Source organism: Heliconius melpomene, chromosome 1 (assembly GCF_056956725.1).
Source record: "Heliconius melpomene rosina isolate 202511_hmr_F chromosome 1, ASM5695672v1, whole genome shotgun sequence".
NCBI lineage: Eukaryota > Metazoa > Arthropoda > Insecta > Lepidoptera > Nymphalidae > Heliconius > Heliconius melpomene.
The window spans coordinates 14,252,634-14,267,537 of NC_140389.1; the positions used below are offsets into that span (position 1 = coordinate 14,252,634).

Here is a 14,904-nt window from a genome sequence, read left to right on the forward strand (position 1 = left end):
TGATTTGCTGAGATAAAGGAGGAGGAGCAAAGGGTAGGGTACCGTACCTGAAATATTGGAAGATATATTAAAATACATAGAAAACAAGACTTTAATTAAGTACATACATAGAATTTGAAAGCTCAACATGTTATTAATTATAACATTAATAATATAGTAACAATTTAAATAACAATTAAGTAGTTAAGTATAATTTGAACACATTTAAGCAACATTTAAAAACGCTACATAGCACTTTTCGTATTAAGATACAAATTTTTATTATTGTCTTTCAAAGGTGTGACGGTAATTCGAAATGGTGTGTATATTGAAGTGCAGCTTTTGGAAAATGTGATTGTTTTTTTAGAATAGTTTTCGTCGCGCAACTTGCAAATACTTTTGCCAATGGCACTTAACTTTTTGATAGTATTTGCATCTTCAACACAACTACGCGAACTAAGAGGTTCTAACGCAAGTTTATGATGTGTGGGAACAATTCCAGATTTAGTTTGTCGTATAATTGGTACAATAGTTTCCGTGCGAGCTGTCATTTTATTTTGAACAGATATAGTAGAACGGAGGATACTAGCAGTTTCTCGTTCCCACTCAATTGGATCTATATAACATCGCTTGTTGCCAACGGATCTGTCGATTTTGGGTTTTTCTAATTTGCTTGCTGATTCTGTTCGATATTTACTGGTATAGTTTAGAGCTGGTGTGTCCTCTGGGCGGCAGCAGGAATGAGGTACAATTCGACGCTTAGAATCGGCGTTTTTTCTTCGATGTGGCCTAGAAGAGAGCGCGGAGGTTTTACGTTTTTTACAATTTTTCAAAGTTTTACTAGATTTTACAGCTGCTACTGCTTGGCGTACCGTAAGTGACTCTTTAGGGCCTAGCACTAAACCGTCTTTACTCATTGGTAAAGAATCATAGGGATTTAACCACGACAGAAACTCAGTTATTATAGGACCATTATATTCTGGAGGCTGCTCCGTATCTTGAATACTATCACCAGATTGTACTCGGGCTACTATTGGAGTGAAATGGCGTTCGTGTTTTCGTTCCTTAGTTTTTTTGATAAGGCGTTTTCCATTGATGCATAAAGATAATCCGAGGTAAGCAGGAGCCTTTGGTATGACTTGACGATAAGCCAACTCGAAGGTTCCAGTATCAGCGTCAGGATTAGAGCGTCTATCAAGTACAACTGTAAATAATGATTATTTATTAGAGATTTATCTTGTTCAATATAATAAATATAGTAAAGTATTCAGTTATAACTTCTTCGTTATTATTACCTTTAATGACGTCTTCGAGGCACTGTGGGCACAATCTAGCAGTGACAGATGTAGTCGGTGCTAAATCAGGACTAGAGTTAATTTCAATGAGCCAAGGTGTAAAATCGTCAGTCAGCATAAAATCTGCACCGTATAATTCAAAACTATTCTGCCTTTTGTCCATTGTTTCCTGACAAGCTAACATTGCCCCAATCAGACATTGTTTCATGCCCGGATAAATTTTTGTATCCCATAATTCATATTTTCCTATCTGTCTTCAAATGTTGAATAAATTATTATAAAGGTACATCGCTTTAAAAATCTATCGTTCATACAAATTATAAATATTCAATAAATTTAGTAAATTAATAAATAAAAGAGTAAATTTATTTCTCAACATTATTAAATGTGATAGTAACTAAAATCTTATCTTATTTTAAATTAAATATTACCTACATATTGTAAACGACAATAGGTATATAATATATTTTATTTAAGTCAGTCTTGTATAGCGCTTTAAAACGTACCCAATGCATCTATACATTTACCTTAGGTAAGCTTTAAACGTATGACAATCCCACATATTTTCGTCTGGTAAGGCTTTATCACGATCGCCATTATTTTTGTACTTGGTTTGTACAGCATTATTCGTGAGATGTACTGATTCGTGGTAGTTGGACAAACTAAATATTTGCGAACTAAATCGCAAGTAACTGTCCCTGTAATTAAAAGTAAGTCCCATTAAGGTTTAAGATACCGTTACCACTAATTAATGATTTTAGTAAATTGTCATACTTATATAACCAGATCGTTAATGGTTGACAATTTGTGATTAAAAACCATTGCCGGATATCAAATTTGGTGTTATAAATTATTAAAGGATTTTCTGAAAAAAAAATATTAAATTATATTTACGTTGGCATATTATATCTACTAAATATAACTAAGTGTGAAGATTGCTATGGTACCAATATATTTCTGCACCACATATCGAGTTTTCTGCGCTGGAATGTTTATCAGGCCAACAATATCCTTAATATTGTTCATTAATTGGATGCCTTTTCCTCGACATTTATTTCCTGGTTTCACGATCCATATATTAAAAACACCATCAATGTCTATTTGCGGCCAAAATTTCGTCATTGTTGCTAAAACTTTTGCAGCTTTACGTTCCAATTGACTATAAAAATAATTGAATAGGTATTATTGATTGTAATCTCAGAAACACACACAACACTTTAAATATGAATATTGATAAAAACATACGATTTTTGATTAATATACAATAATTCATTAATATATCTATTAATTAATGATTAACAATACATGCTGTAACATGTGTACCCACACATGTGATATAATTACACGGTATGAGTAATCCATTAATGTTACAATTTACTTACCTTATATTTATATTTTTGTCTTCTAAAAATTTCGTGTTTTCGTGTACCAATAAATAATGATGAGTTAAAAATAGGTCCCATTCATGTTCCCAAATATGTTGTGTTTGCTCTTCTGTATCATCAATATCTTTGTGGGTGAAAAATGAAATATATTCATTTAGTCGGCTTATCGCGAATTCAATGGCGCTGAACGGTACTTTTCCATTAATAGTCACTAGATTTTGTTCATTGTTTTCTTGTAGTGTAATAGAAAGCCATTTTAGGATACTTATACAAGCTGTTATTCTAAAATCATCAATAAATTCTTCTAAGCTATCGGAATTGTGTATATTATAGGATCGCGGAAATTTTGTTATGGCAACACCTGGCTCTGTATACCAATGCATTTGAGTCAAAGAGGATGTTAAACCTTCTTTGGTAGTAAAAGTAGATCTACTGAATCTGAAATATACATATGAAATATATATTTTTTACCCAGTATAATATCATAATTATAATAATTAAATCATTCCCTGTTTTTACCTGCTTAACATAACTTCCTTATTACTGAGCAACCAATCGTATTTATCGCGTTTCGTTGTCCATAAGAAGTCTACAGAATGATGTTCCATAAATTTAAATAGGATCATCCTTTCTACCTTGGACAGTTCTTTTCCAGAGACTTTTCTTGGATCGATGTTTGCGGGTGGATGACGAACCTTAAATTAAATAAGTTTTCGTAGCACATGTATCGCCCATAATCTGGCAATTTATCTTGTTTGTATCGAAAGACAAGTGATCTGACCAATGGTAACCATTGTAAACTTTCTTTATGGTATGTATTACTTTGTCTATTAACCTATAATTGTGTGGTTGTCCTTACACAGCATGTAACGCGACGGTTGTGAGTTCGATTCCTATTCGGAGGAATTAATTATTATTTATTAATATTTTCATTTCTTCGCTCTGTTACTGTACTGAGTGGAGATCGGAACGTTTTAACACTAGGTTTTCTCTGCCTACCTTATTGTATGAAGGATACGTATGATATAATTAATTATTTTTCGCGATGCTTATTAATTTTGAAATTATTTATTGGTATTATCTACGACTGATTATAATTTTCTCAATAAAAAAAATATTTTGTAATCAATTGAGAAAAAGTCTCAATTGGTTACAAAATATATTTTTTTCACAAAATCATTACATTACCTTGTGTGACTCGTACTTTTCCACCCAACCTCTTTGATGGAGCGCTCGACGAACAGCTGGGAATCCCCCTCCTTTTATCATAAACACTTTTCGATCTTTCATTGCCGTTTCCGCTAATTTTTTCAATTCATTCCACCTTTCATTACTTACCCAGCTTTTATACTGTTTGAGCTGCTCCAATGATGATGAAGTTTCAACTTGAATTTAACATATATTTTTAATATTTCTATGCTCTAAGGATTTTGCTATATATATATATATATATATATATATATATATATATATATATATATATATATATATATGAATCATATAAATAATTTAATGCCAGTCATGGCGCATAAGCGAGCGATTGCAAACGTGACAGGTTATGGGTTTCATTCCCAATCCAGAAAATAAAATAGGTAATATTTTCATTTCCTCTGCTCTGGTGACGAGGCAAAGCGTGGCGTTGAGTTTAAAGTGAGAAACGGACCCAGCACGGTTCGTTGAATGAATGGTTTCCAGCTTCCCTCGGCCTACCCTGCTATGTGTGGGATATAGCGTAAAGCTCAAAAAATGTAAACAATAAAAAAAAAATACTCTTATATGCTAACTAAATGCAATGTAAATATTTTGATTTTTTTATAATTCTCTAATTATAGTATAAATATACACCTGGTCCATGGTCCGATTTAGAGAAAGAAACTGCGCTTGACGGTCGTAATTCCTTTTTCGCTAAGCTTTCTTTGAGAAATTTAGAATCAGACGCACTCTCTCCTAAATCCATCGTTATAGCCATGAGAAAACTTTGTTATAATCCAAAACTCTGTAAACAAATGCACCAAATGCAACAAACATTTTAAGAACTATTTCATGGAACGTGTTAACTATTGAGGGTTCAGTGATGAACTGGTAACTACATCCGATTATAATACCAATAGGCAGTGCAATAACCTACTTTAATTTAACCTAGTTTAGGAGTCCCTGAACATCATGAACATCCGCGCACCTTCGCGCCTGGCACAGTATCTGTGACGTCACCAAGTCAAACTGTCCTTCAATAATCTTTCAAAATGGATACGAAAATTAAACACAATTATCCTTACCCGTTTTAGATTCAGGGGAATGATAAATAAAACTAGGTTAAGGTAGCACAATTAATTTATTACGATAATATTAATATCGTTAAATTGGTATACTGAAAATTTATTAACATAAAATAACATGCGTATTGCGTTCAACTAATCATATTTTGACAAAATTGATAAAGTACGTCATTAAAAAGTGAGACGTGCTAGCTCACTTGGTACTTATTATATAAAAAATATAAATAATTACAAATAAAGTCAAATCATTAGTAATATTTAAAATTAAATAATTTTTATACACAAGAATGTATAAATACAAGTATAAGGTAGTTTAAATGATTAACCTTTGTATTATAAAAAATAATTTTCCGAAATAACTTTTAAAAGTTATTTCGTAATGTGAAATACCAATAATGTGCTTATAAAATTAATGATAAGCAGAATACAGAAAAATGTAATTTTTGCAACAAGAGTAGCTTATGAAGCTGTATGTCTCCATCCAATTTTGTACCTTGTAAACTACTAGCTTATGCGTTGATTAATAAAATATATTAAAAAAATATTTTTAATATAAAATAAAATATATTTTTTTCAATTAACAAATATAACGCAAAACTTATTAATTTATAACAACCAAATATTATTTAATAATAACAAGACGACTGGAATATGTTTCTAAACCTAAATTGATAAGAAGATATGTATGATTTTAAAATGAATACAGAATGTATTTCTTTTTTCTTCTCACGTTATTGTACTAATTATCGTACATATTATTATTTCTAGCTATAAAATAATTACCTTGTATGTTATGTCTTCCTTTTATGGTAGTGAATAGGACGCCTTACAGAGCTACTATACATTTGCTATGTTGTCCAACATGACAGCGCTTGACAGCGTTGGTTTTGAATGTTGCCCATACTGCTTGTGACATGAAGCAAGATGGCGAGTTCATCTCCGGTTGATCATTCGTTCCGTGTTACTTCATCGAGCATTTGATGACATTTTTTATCCGTTTTCCAATTCGAAATGAGCTAACATTTTAGATAACGATATAATAAATCTAGTGCTATAGTGATAGTAACACTAAAAATTTGAAAATAATTTAAAATTTGATGTGCATCTATCCCACCTGAGGAATGTTGGTTTTTTTTAAGTGATTTGTGATTCGGTCAGGTGTTTTCGTTTTAGAAATAAAATTTTGTTCTTGCGCAGTGAGTGAAGTTACTGAGTTCAGATGTATTTGTGCCGTGGGGATGTTAGATGTCGGGACTGTTTTCAATGTTGGGAAACAAAAGCGTAAACTATTTGTTTTGATAGATCGTGATAAAATAATTTAAAAGGTCGGACAAGTTAAATCCCCGGCCTAAGTAATGGCCTTCAGTGAGGTGAGTGTCATATAAATATTTTAATAATGTGTAAGAATGTATATACTTAGTATGTATAGCATTATTAAATTAATGAACAAATAAGTTTTAAATACTAATTTTATAATTGCAAATATATACTAGTTCCAACCACTGAGCAAGATAATCAGTGAAGTGTGTCTGAACAATATCAGTTTTTTTATCTACATTCTTATACATGTGTTTACTTATTTCATTATCAAGTCAAAAGCCACCCAAGAATTTGTCATATGATTGTTAACTGATTATATTATGCATAAATTTGATATTGATAATTACTTTAGTATAAAATTTTATTAATACTTTAAAGGAAAATTTATGCCAACTTATGGCTTAAAACATGACATTAACATAAATTTAAACCATGTGTGTTTTTATTGGGAAACTATCTTAGAAAAGACTATAATATTGGGTACTTATTACTTTAATATAATATATAATTCACATATTTTTTGCTTGCCAAATTTATTATTATGTAATCTTTTATAAGATTCCCTACGACCCATTTTAGGTTTTGTAAATATAACAAGATTTTAGTCTAATTGTGAATACACAAATAATTAATAGATACAGTTTCAAATGTAATATAGAATATTTAAAGATAACAATTTCAGAATAACCGTAAAACATTCTATTATATTGACCAAATCAAGTTGCTTATTGATCAGGTGAAGTCATGAGAAAAAGTACAGTTATCATTAAAGTTATTAAAACAACAAAATCAAAATGTAATAACAATTAATATTTTTATTATATAATTATGAATGTAATGGCAAATGTGGTTATTCATTCTCTACTCGAAAGAGTATGGCATTAAGTTCTGTCATGACATGCAGTGTCTCAAATTAGTCTTGTTCTGTCTGCCTTAGCTGCTAAGAATGCATGCATGAAAAAGCACAAAGCTAAGAAAAAAATTATAAGTTATTAATTTTACATTAACTTAAATAATATAAATATAAACTTTAAAAAACAGACACTGATCTTTGTCCTTTATAACATTACTTCCTTATACAGTAACATAAGCAACATTGAAAATGATTTACAGTACTTTACTTAGTGAAAAAGGTCTATAACTTATTCAGCTATATGTAAACCAAAATTTCTTAATAGAATGTAAAAAAAATGTTTAATATATTTCATATCCCATTTTTAATTAAAAAGCATACTCTTATTAAATATTTCATTATATTTTTTTTATCTTCACTCCACATATAGCAGGGTAAGCATGGGGAACCTTGAGGAAAGACACTGTTCCCCATCCACCACCCAATCTTCATGACTTTGTTCATGACGTTCAACCGAACTTAAGTCTGCGCAGTGCGCATTGTCTTTTTACCGTGAAGAAATATTTTATTCCCTCAAAATTGGATTATCATATTTTAAAAGTCTTAAGGCTAGTTGTGACTCAGGGGCATAAGTATGAGCTTGTAAACCCAATATATAAACAGATTATGGGTTCCAACCCCATTCAAGGAAATAAAATATGTCATATTTTAGTTTTTTCTCTCTGGTATTGAGGCAAAGTGTGACGTTGAGTTCCGCCACTCAACACGCATTGCTTTCACAATTGCGCGGAAAGTGAGGAGAGTGTTTTAACCCTAGGCCACCTCTGCCTATCCTGCTACATGCGGGATACAGCGGCAACGTGAAAAAAAATATCGATGTCATAGGGTTTATTTAGATTCCCACGCTACGATTGTTATTCCTCAAACCAAAGAGAGTGTGCGTGCGTGGCCGCCGAGGGGCCGATATCGCCCGTGAGACTTCGCTGTTACGTTTTCGGAGGTCAAACTGTACTGTAACGAGTTTATTAAATGCATACTAGTTGACCATGCTAGTGACAGTCAATGTTATCAATTCAAGTCGCCACTACTACTTACGGGTACTTGTTTCTACTGAGGCCAGTCGTGGTGCAGAAACACACAAATTGTAAAAGGCAAGCTGCGGGTTCTATTCCCACTTGAGGAAATTAAATATTAGATATTTTTCATTTCTTCGCTTTGGTTCATCGAGGCAAAGCGCGGGATTAAGTTCCGCCTTAACACGTAATGTCTCCAGATTTCAGTGGAAAACGGAGAACGGAGTAACACAATACTAGGCTACCCTCTGCCTACCCTGATGTGTACGGCATACAGCGTGAAGGTGATTTACAAGTACTTAGACCGCGTCGCATGTCATTGGCGCTTATTAACGTACGTGATCGACGCGTATTTAGCTTTGAATAAAGTTATAATTCATTGTGCGAGGTTAACGCATTGGAAAGTGTACAAATTAAAAATTATAGCGTTGTTGTTTTTTTATTCTATTTATAAAATCATCTTATATGAAATAAGTATAATAATTATTGGTTGATAGTCTCCATGGTATTAATAATAAAAATACACAAAACATATGGTATGTTAAGGTTAGTAATGTTATGTTTACAGTGACTAGTTCGTTATCTATGTGGGCCGTGGTTTCCTCGTAGGTTCCCCGCTCACACCCGCGTGTCAGCAAATGCAGTAACTATCATATAACCACACGTGGACTATTATCCTAGTTAATATTAACAGACGAGCTACTTTTGCGAGTGTTCTGTTTCACTGGACTGGTTATTTTGAACCGTTTCAAACTGCGGTGGTGCCAACAACACCACACATTTTATCACTATTCTCAGTATTTGAATTTCGCAAATATTCTGATAATGCCATAAACTTCCGATAGCTAATTCCGGCCAGCTCTGTTTATTTTAATTATATTTTATTATGACCTTCATGGAGGTATGTTAATTATTATTCTTAATCTTTATAAAAACTGAGGAACTAACTTTATATAAATTTAGGTTGTCGTAGCACAGGTCGAATACAGCGTGAAGCAATTTTTTTTAAATACCTATGTAAACTTGTATTATTGAGTTGATGTACCTAATTAATATTGTGGTTCTCATTAATGAAAATCATCGAATAATTTAATATTATAAAAAGATATTAACCCATCTGACCTGTAATCAATTAATTCCTAAACGGTTTTCAAAATTTATTCATCATTCTTGTTTTGTGTAAATTGTTTAAAATTGTTATATCATGTATTATTATTATTATGTTTATACCATTTCTGAATTTAGATATTAAAATATTTTAGTCTTGTCATGAAACTATTTTTCAAAGAGTCTATTATAAAATTGAATATTCCCGTCATTCATCGTGTCGATTTGAGTAAATCGCAGTTGGCAGTCGTGCGCGCAGGGTCGTTGACCCGGAATTATCAGCAATCAAAACGGAGCCCTCCAATTTTATGGAAAAACTTGTATTTACATATATATTTGAACTTTTCCATTCCCCACTTTAACGGAGTGTCTTAACACTATGTTCCCTCTGTCTACCCTGCTGTGAGCGTGAACTGATTTATTGTAAATGACGCTTATTGTAAATATATTTTTTATTTACATTTTCTATGTTTATTCTCTACGTTTGGATGATTTAAAATTTTGGATATCATCCAAATTGAATAGAAGTCAGCAGTTTTGTAACATTGTAATATTTGTCATGTAACGTAAACACTCGTCCGTGCCAGACGGGCTTTTGTTTGACTTTTCTGGATACAAGTGCCGCGTGTTCCTTTGATACGCTATTTATGAAATAAGTATTTTACTTTCGTGATGTTCAAAGTAAATAGCTGTTATGGCATGACATGATATTAGAAATATAGCAATTTGTGTTGTCTTTTTTAAAATTGAATTGTTTTATAAACTTAAATTTTGTATAAAATAATATAATAATGCAAGCAACTCTTGTAGCAAAGAAAAGCTGTATTTATATTGGTCGACCTATAAAAATTCGATCTTTGACCTCTTCGGTTCGTGATTCATGTAAACTAAGACGGTGGGTGAAAGGTGGGGTACACTGTTATACGCCAGCACACGCTCCATAACAAGAATTAAAGAGGTTATGCGATGGAGAAATAATTTGATAAAAGTGGTAAAAATAACATATACATATATTTATGTTAAAGACAGGAAAAACAAGTTATTTTCATGATAAATTATACAGAATACCAAATTATACGAAATAAATTTAATAAATTATGAACCTATATAATTATATCAAAAGGGATTACAAATTAATACGTGAAATAACGGAAATAAATTATAAAAGAACACGCATCTAAAATACCTACTTGATTATTTCGCAGTAGTAAATTAAAAATTCTTAATTTATGATGAAACATGGTTGCATAATATAGTTTATTGCTACATCGTCCCCACCGGTTGGCCTACTTGCCGATCATTTAACAAGTCGCCGTTTTATTGTACAGTATTGCCAGTTAAAAATATATTATAGAAATACAGGTCATTTCACTATTCAGTTTAGTATTTTAACTTTTTTTTTTCATATTGAAAAAATTATGATTTTATAAAAGAAGTAATTAAATAATAAGTAATTAATTACCTAAACAAATTAAAACGTAATTAAAAAATTATGTCCTCTTAAAGCCTTAGTTAATTTAACACAATTTTTTTCCAAATATTAATCATGATGATATTATTATATCAATCTGAAACTTAAATTTATTTTTGAACGAAAATTTCAATATTCTTATAGAAACTCTTGAAATTGGCCTTTAAATAAATACGTATGAAGCGATTAGGAATAGCGTAATCGGTAGCTATACATTTTAACACCGTTATAGCACATTGTCTTTGAGGCGGTGAACTTTTGACACGCATACGGCTCTAACTAACGCCGCCTGTACCGTATACCTTCGCATGGCTTCTTCTATGGCAGCTAAGCAAACTATTATTGCGACTCTTAGAAACGTATACGCGGTGTGAAATGCAAATAGGACAGATACAAATATAATAAAAGTATTTAAATAGCTGCTTTTTCTGGAATGCACGGAAAGAACGCTGTGTTAAGATATTCTGTTGTGGTTATTTTTAAAAGACATAGATTACCTCTTGCTGGAACTCTACGTAAGTCTTTGCATAACTACCTGGGAATATCTTCGCTAGTCCTCTAAGTAGATTTACGATGATGCCTTCCTAGAGCAGGAATCTAACCCTCGAGCGTCGCGTTTACAGTCGCATGCTTTTGCCCCTGCGCCACGACAGCTTCATATTATTAATATATATTTTTTATACATATTAGAAACATTCCTAAGCTATAACATTCTTTTTTAAACTGAGTATATAAAATACATCTCATTGAAAAGATTATTTTTTCAAGGATTTCATTTGCCTTAATGCACTATTCATAAGTAGTTGACACAATGTCTGAATCATTCATATTCATTGTGGTCTTGGTTGCCATCGTTTTTGTTTTGTTATTATTTTTTTCTTATTATTTTTGTTGTAAAATATTTAGATAATTGTTACAACTGAATTCTTATTTACATAATAAATAAAAAAACGTATATATAAGTAATGTTTTCAGCCAAATTCCAAAGTATGATTTTAGTATGAAATTATGTATTGTCATTGTCATCTCATATTACTTAACTAGCTACTAGTACAAATAAATTGAACGTCACAAGTAAAACAATAAAGAAATTGGCGCTGCTCGTATAGTATTAGTATTAGTATATATATACCTCATGTGAGGCAATCGACCCAGCAAGAATAAACAATTCCGCAATATCATATCGATAGCGGTTTATTAGTTATAAATTTGAATGGCACAAGTGAAGGCAATAATATACCGTTGCTTTTATCTCAATAATAATAAAATGAAACCTAATTGACTCAATTGGAATAATTGTCAACGTTTGACTTTTTTATTTCTTTTGACCGACGACGACGCGGCGACGGCTGCTTTATGAAAATGCATGCAGCTTACAGATGGTAGTCTAGTTTCTTTATTGTATTATTACCTAAATTAATTTAAAATGTCATATTGTATATTGATTATTCAGATCAGTTCAGGGTGCAGGGGTACAAGCGTGTATTAAATATTTTCATTTCTTCGTTTTGGTGTCGAAGTTAATAAAGCGCGGTGTTGAGTTCCGCCACTCAACACGCAATGCCTCCGAAATTCAGCGGAAAGTGGGAAGCGAAATGTCTTAACATTGCAACGTTTTAAAATAACTAAAACTAAAATGAATAGCTATATCATTTTTAGTTAACGGCTTCTAGCAAGGTGACGCATTTAAGCTCATCTATCATGTTGTTTTATATTATTTTTAGCATTTCAATACTGTACAGAACAAACAACAAAAAGAAAATCTAAAGGTACTATAGCTATTATACCATCCATATTTGTTCAAGCTAAATGAGATTTCTGTGTTTTGTGCCAGAATTGCTTATTAGTATTATCAGTATCAAAGTATACGAACAAATGTTTAACTGGATTAAGTTTATACCATGTCGTGGTTTCGATCTGTTGAAAATAACGTCTGTATTTATTACGTTAATTAAGTTAACTTGTTTATGAGACCTTGGAGAGATTCAGCCAAGTTCAATTTCAGTAATAAGACAACACAAGAATTTTTGTCACTATATTATATTACATAAGTCCAGCTGTGGCGAAGGGGCACGTGTGTGAGATTGTAAATGTGACAAGTTGTGAATTCGATTCCCACTCGAAGAAATTAATATTTAATATTTTTAATTCTTCGGTCGATCAGGCTAAAGCGCAGTGTTGAGTTCCGCCACTCAACACGCAATGCCTCCAAATTTGTTTAATGGGAACAGAGTGTCTTAACGCAACTATGTACAACATACATTTAATAACATGTAATATTACATTCAATGAGGTGACGACTATATTGTACAAATGAATGTAGTTAATCTTGGAGTCATTCATCCATTCAACAGCCTTTCAAAGTCTACTGCTGGACATAGGCCTCCCCTAATGCTCGTCACTCTGTCTGGTTTATTCCCTTTGAATCCAGCGGATTCCCGCTGTCTTCCCTAGGTCTTCGGGCCACCTGGTTGGAGGGCGGCCTGTACTCCTTGGAGTACCAAAGACAAAATCAACCAAGATGTAGAGGATGTGCGCTTTTTACTTTTGAATATTTCATGAGTACTTGCTGTTAGTGGACTTTATTTGGCCTAGATTTTGAATATAATCTCCATTATGCAAGATGTAATCCGCCTATTTTATATTTTGATCATAACATGTTCAAGTGACATTTATGCTGCATTCGGAATCTTGTTCTTAAGTGGGTTACTAAGGTTATAGGTTGAGTCGACGTTGAGTGTTTTGTCACGACCATGACTGTGTGTGAGCGTATACCAACCAACTCACATATACACCAAACAGCTGTAACTCATGCTAATTGCTAGTGTTGTAATGACCTTGTAAGTAGGTTTCTTGTGCATATTGCATAGACTGGGTCTTCTTGACTTGTCTCTTGGTTATGTAAAATGCCCTTCATTAGTATTGCAATTGCAGTCTAATGATAATTAACTCTTTGGCTCTGTGGATACTGGCGGTAGATCCATACACTGGATCTGCAGCATATATATAAATTAATTGTTTTACGAGCCGATAAATATTTTTCAATGTTTATGACGTAAATCGTTAAATAAGTATGTTTTTAATTTTTTGTAATGTCATTTGTCCATTGCCTTTTGCAATTGAACGAGGTTTTCGAATAAACTTATATGGTCTTAAAACATGCCTTGTACATTCATAATCGCCGCTTTGGTTGAACATTTAACACTATATTACTTGTCATTAATTCATATTGCTCCTTTACTCAATCGATGTTGCGTGACCGTCAGACTTAACGGCCACTTTCCAAAATGACTGATGCTCCATCTGAACTGTCCTCACGTTGGTGTTAAAAGAGTTAATTGAATAATGATAATTATTAAAATTAATAATAATTATTAAAATTAAATATAGACGAAAAACTTACAACTAAAACACTGTTTTCTAGTTATTATTTATTTTAATGAAGCATTTAATAAATACAATACTAATAAAAAAAATATTTATACACAGACAAAAATATATTTAATACTAATGTCTATTGACATTGAATTAATAATACATCAAATGAATGACAATAGACTAGAGTCAGTTTTAAATAATTTTTAATATGTGTTTTCACTATACAAAATAATAAATCTCTTCTATTTGCATACCTGACTGATTTGTTACGCGGAGTGCGCGTGAATGTTATGTTCTGCTTCAATGAACACTGCGCTAGCGAGTAGCGTGTCTACTTTTCGTTTTGTTAAGTGTTTTTATTACAAATTCTAAATTAAATTTTAATATAAAACGTCGCCTTCGCCCAGAAATAGGCTACGATCAATAATATAATATTTTCTTATGGCTCATGTTTATGAAGTACGCAGGTATTTTGTAATATTACAAAAAATATGTATATTGTAATATGACTATGATATCGTGTATTTCAAAGCAATCATCAATTCTCTTGAAGTAGCAATCTTCGCTGTGTGGGCTGCTCTCTGGTACGTTGTGGAATACTTTGTTGTTTAATAACCGTATGAAATACAATTTTCTTTGATAAAAAAGTAATCATATTAGGAACACATTGCAATTAAAAATAGCTATGTTTGTTAGATTGATTGCTACCCATTTTTTATTTAAATTCGTATGACCTTAATCCTAATTATTTAAATAAATAGTAATTT

The 14,904-nt window shown here is 31.8% G+C and overlaps 2 protein-coding genes across 4 annotated transcripts in view; one reads left to right on the top strand and one right to left on the bottom strand.

Annotated features, from left to right (window-relative positions):
* Positions 1 to 91: 91 nt before the first annotated feature.
* On the bottom strand, positions 92 to 5,080 carry LOC146541617 (tubulin glycylase 3A-like). 3 transcript variants are annotated; one of them, XM_085189728.1, is made up of 11 exons: positions 4,936 to 5,080; positions 4,505 to 4,655; positions 3,848 to 4,044; positions 3,179 to 3,354; positions 2,657 to 3,097; positions 2,222 to 2,433; positions 2,049 to 2,139; positions 1,802 to 1,972; positions 1,275 to 1,528; positions 852 to 1,183; positions 601 to 768 (listed from the first exon to the last, which is right to left on the bottom strand). In XM_085189728.1, the coding sequence occupies exons 2-11, from the start codon at positions 4,626 to 4,628 to the stop codon at positions 739 to 741; spliced, it is 2,028 nt and encodes a 675-aa protein (XP_085045854.1). In that variant the 5' UTR covers positions 4,629 to 4,655; positions 4,936 to 5,080; the 3' UTR covers positions 601 to 738. The 3 variants fall into 3 exon arrangements, with proteins under 3 accessions (XP_085045844.1, XP_085045835.1, XP_085045854.1); XM_085189709.1 differs by having other exon boundaries at positions 93 to 1,183; XM_085189718.1 differs by lacking the exon at positions 4,936 to 5,080 and having other exon boundaries at positions 92 to 1,183; positions 4,505 to 4,747.
* Positions 5,081 to 5,824: 744 nt separating this feature from the next.
* Positions 5,825 to 14,904, top strand: part of GckIII (Germinal centre kinase III) — a 63,334-nt gene continuing 54,254 nt past the window's right edge. Inside the window, exon 1 of the mRNA XM_085189752.1 lies at positions 5,825 to 6,305. Within this exon, the coding sequence (XP_085045878.1) occupies positions 6,291 to 6,305 (15 nt within the window). The 5' untranslated portion in view covers positions 5,825 to 6,290. The remainder of the gene's footprint in view (positions 6,306 to 14,904) is intronic.

Coding starts and splice junctions, on each gene's coding strand:
- LOC146541617 (XM_085189718.1), bottom strand. CDS start 4,628: ATGGCTATAACGATGGATTTAGGAGAGAGTGCGTCTGATTCTAAATTT. Junction 3,355..3,847: donor AAAAGTACGAGTCACACAAG/GTAATGTAATGA, acceptor ATTTAATTTAAG/GTTCGTCATCCACCCGCAAA. Junction 2,434..2,656: donor GACAAAAATATAAATATAAG/GTAAGTAAATTG, acceptor TTATTTTTATAG/TCAATTGGAACGTAAAGCTG.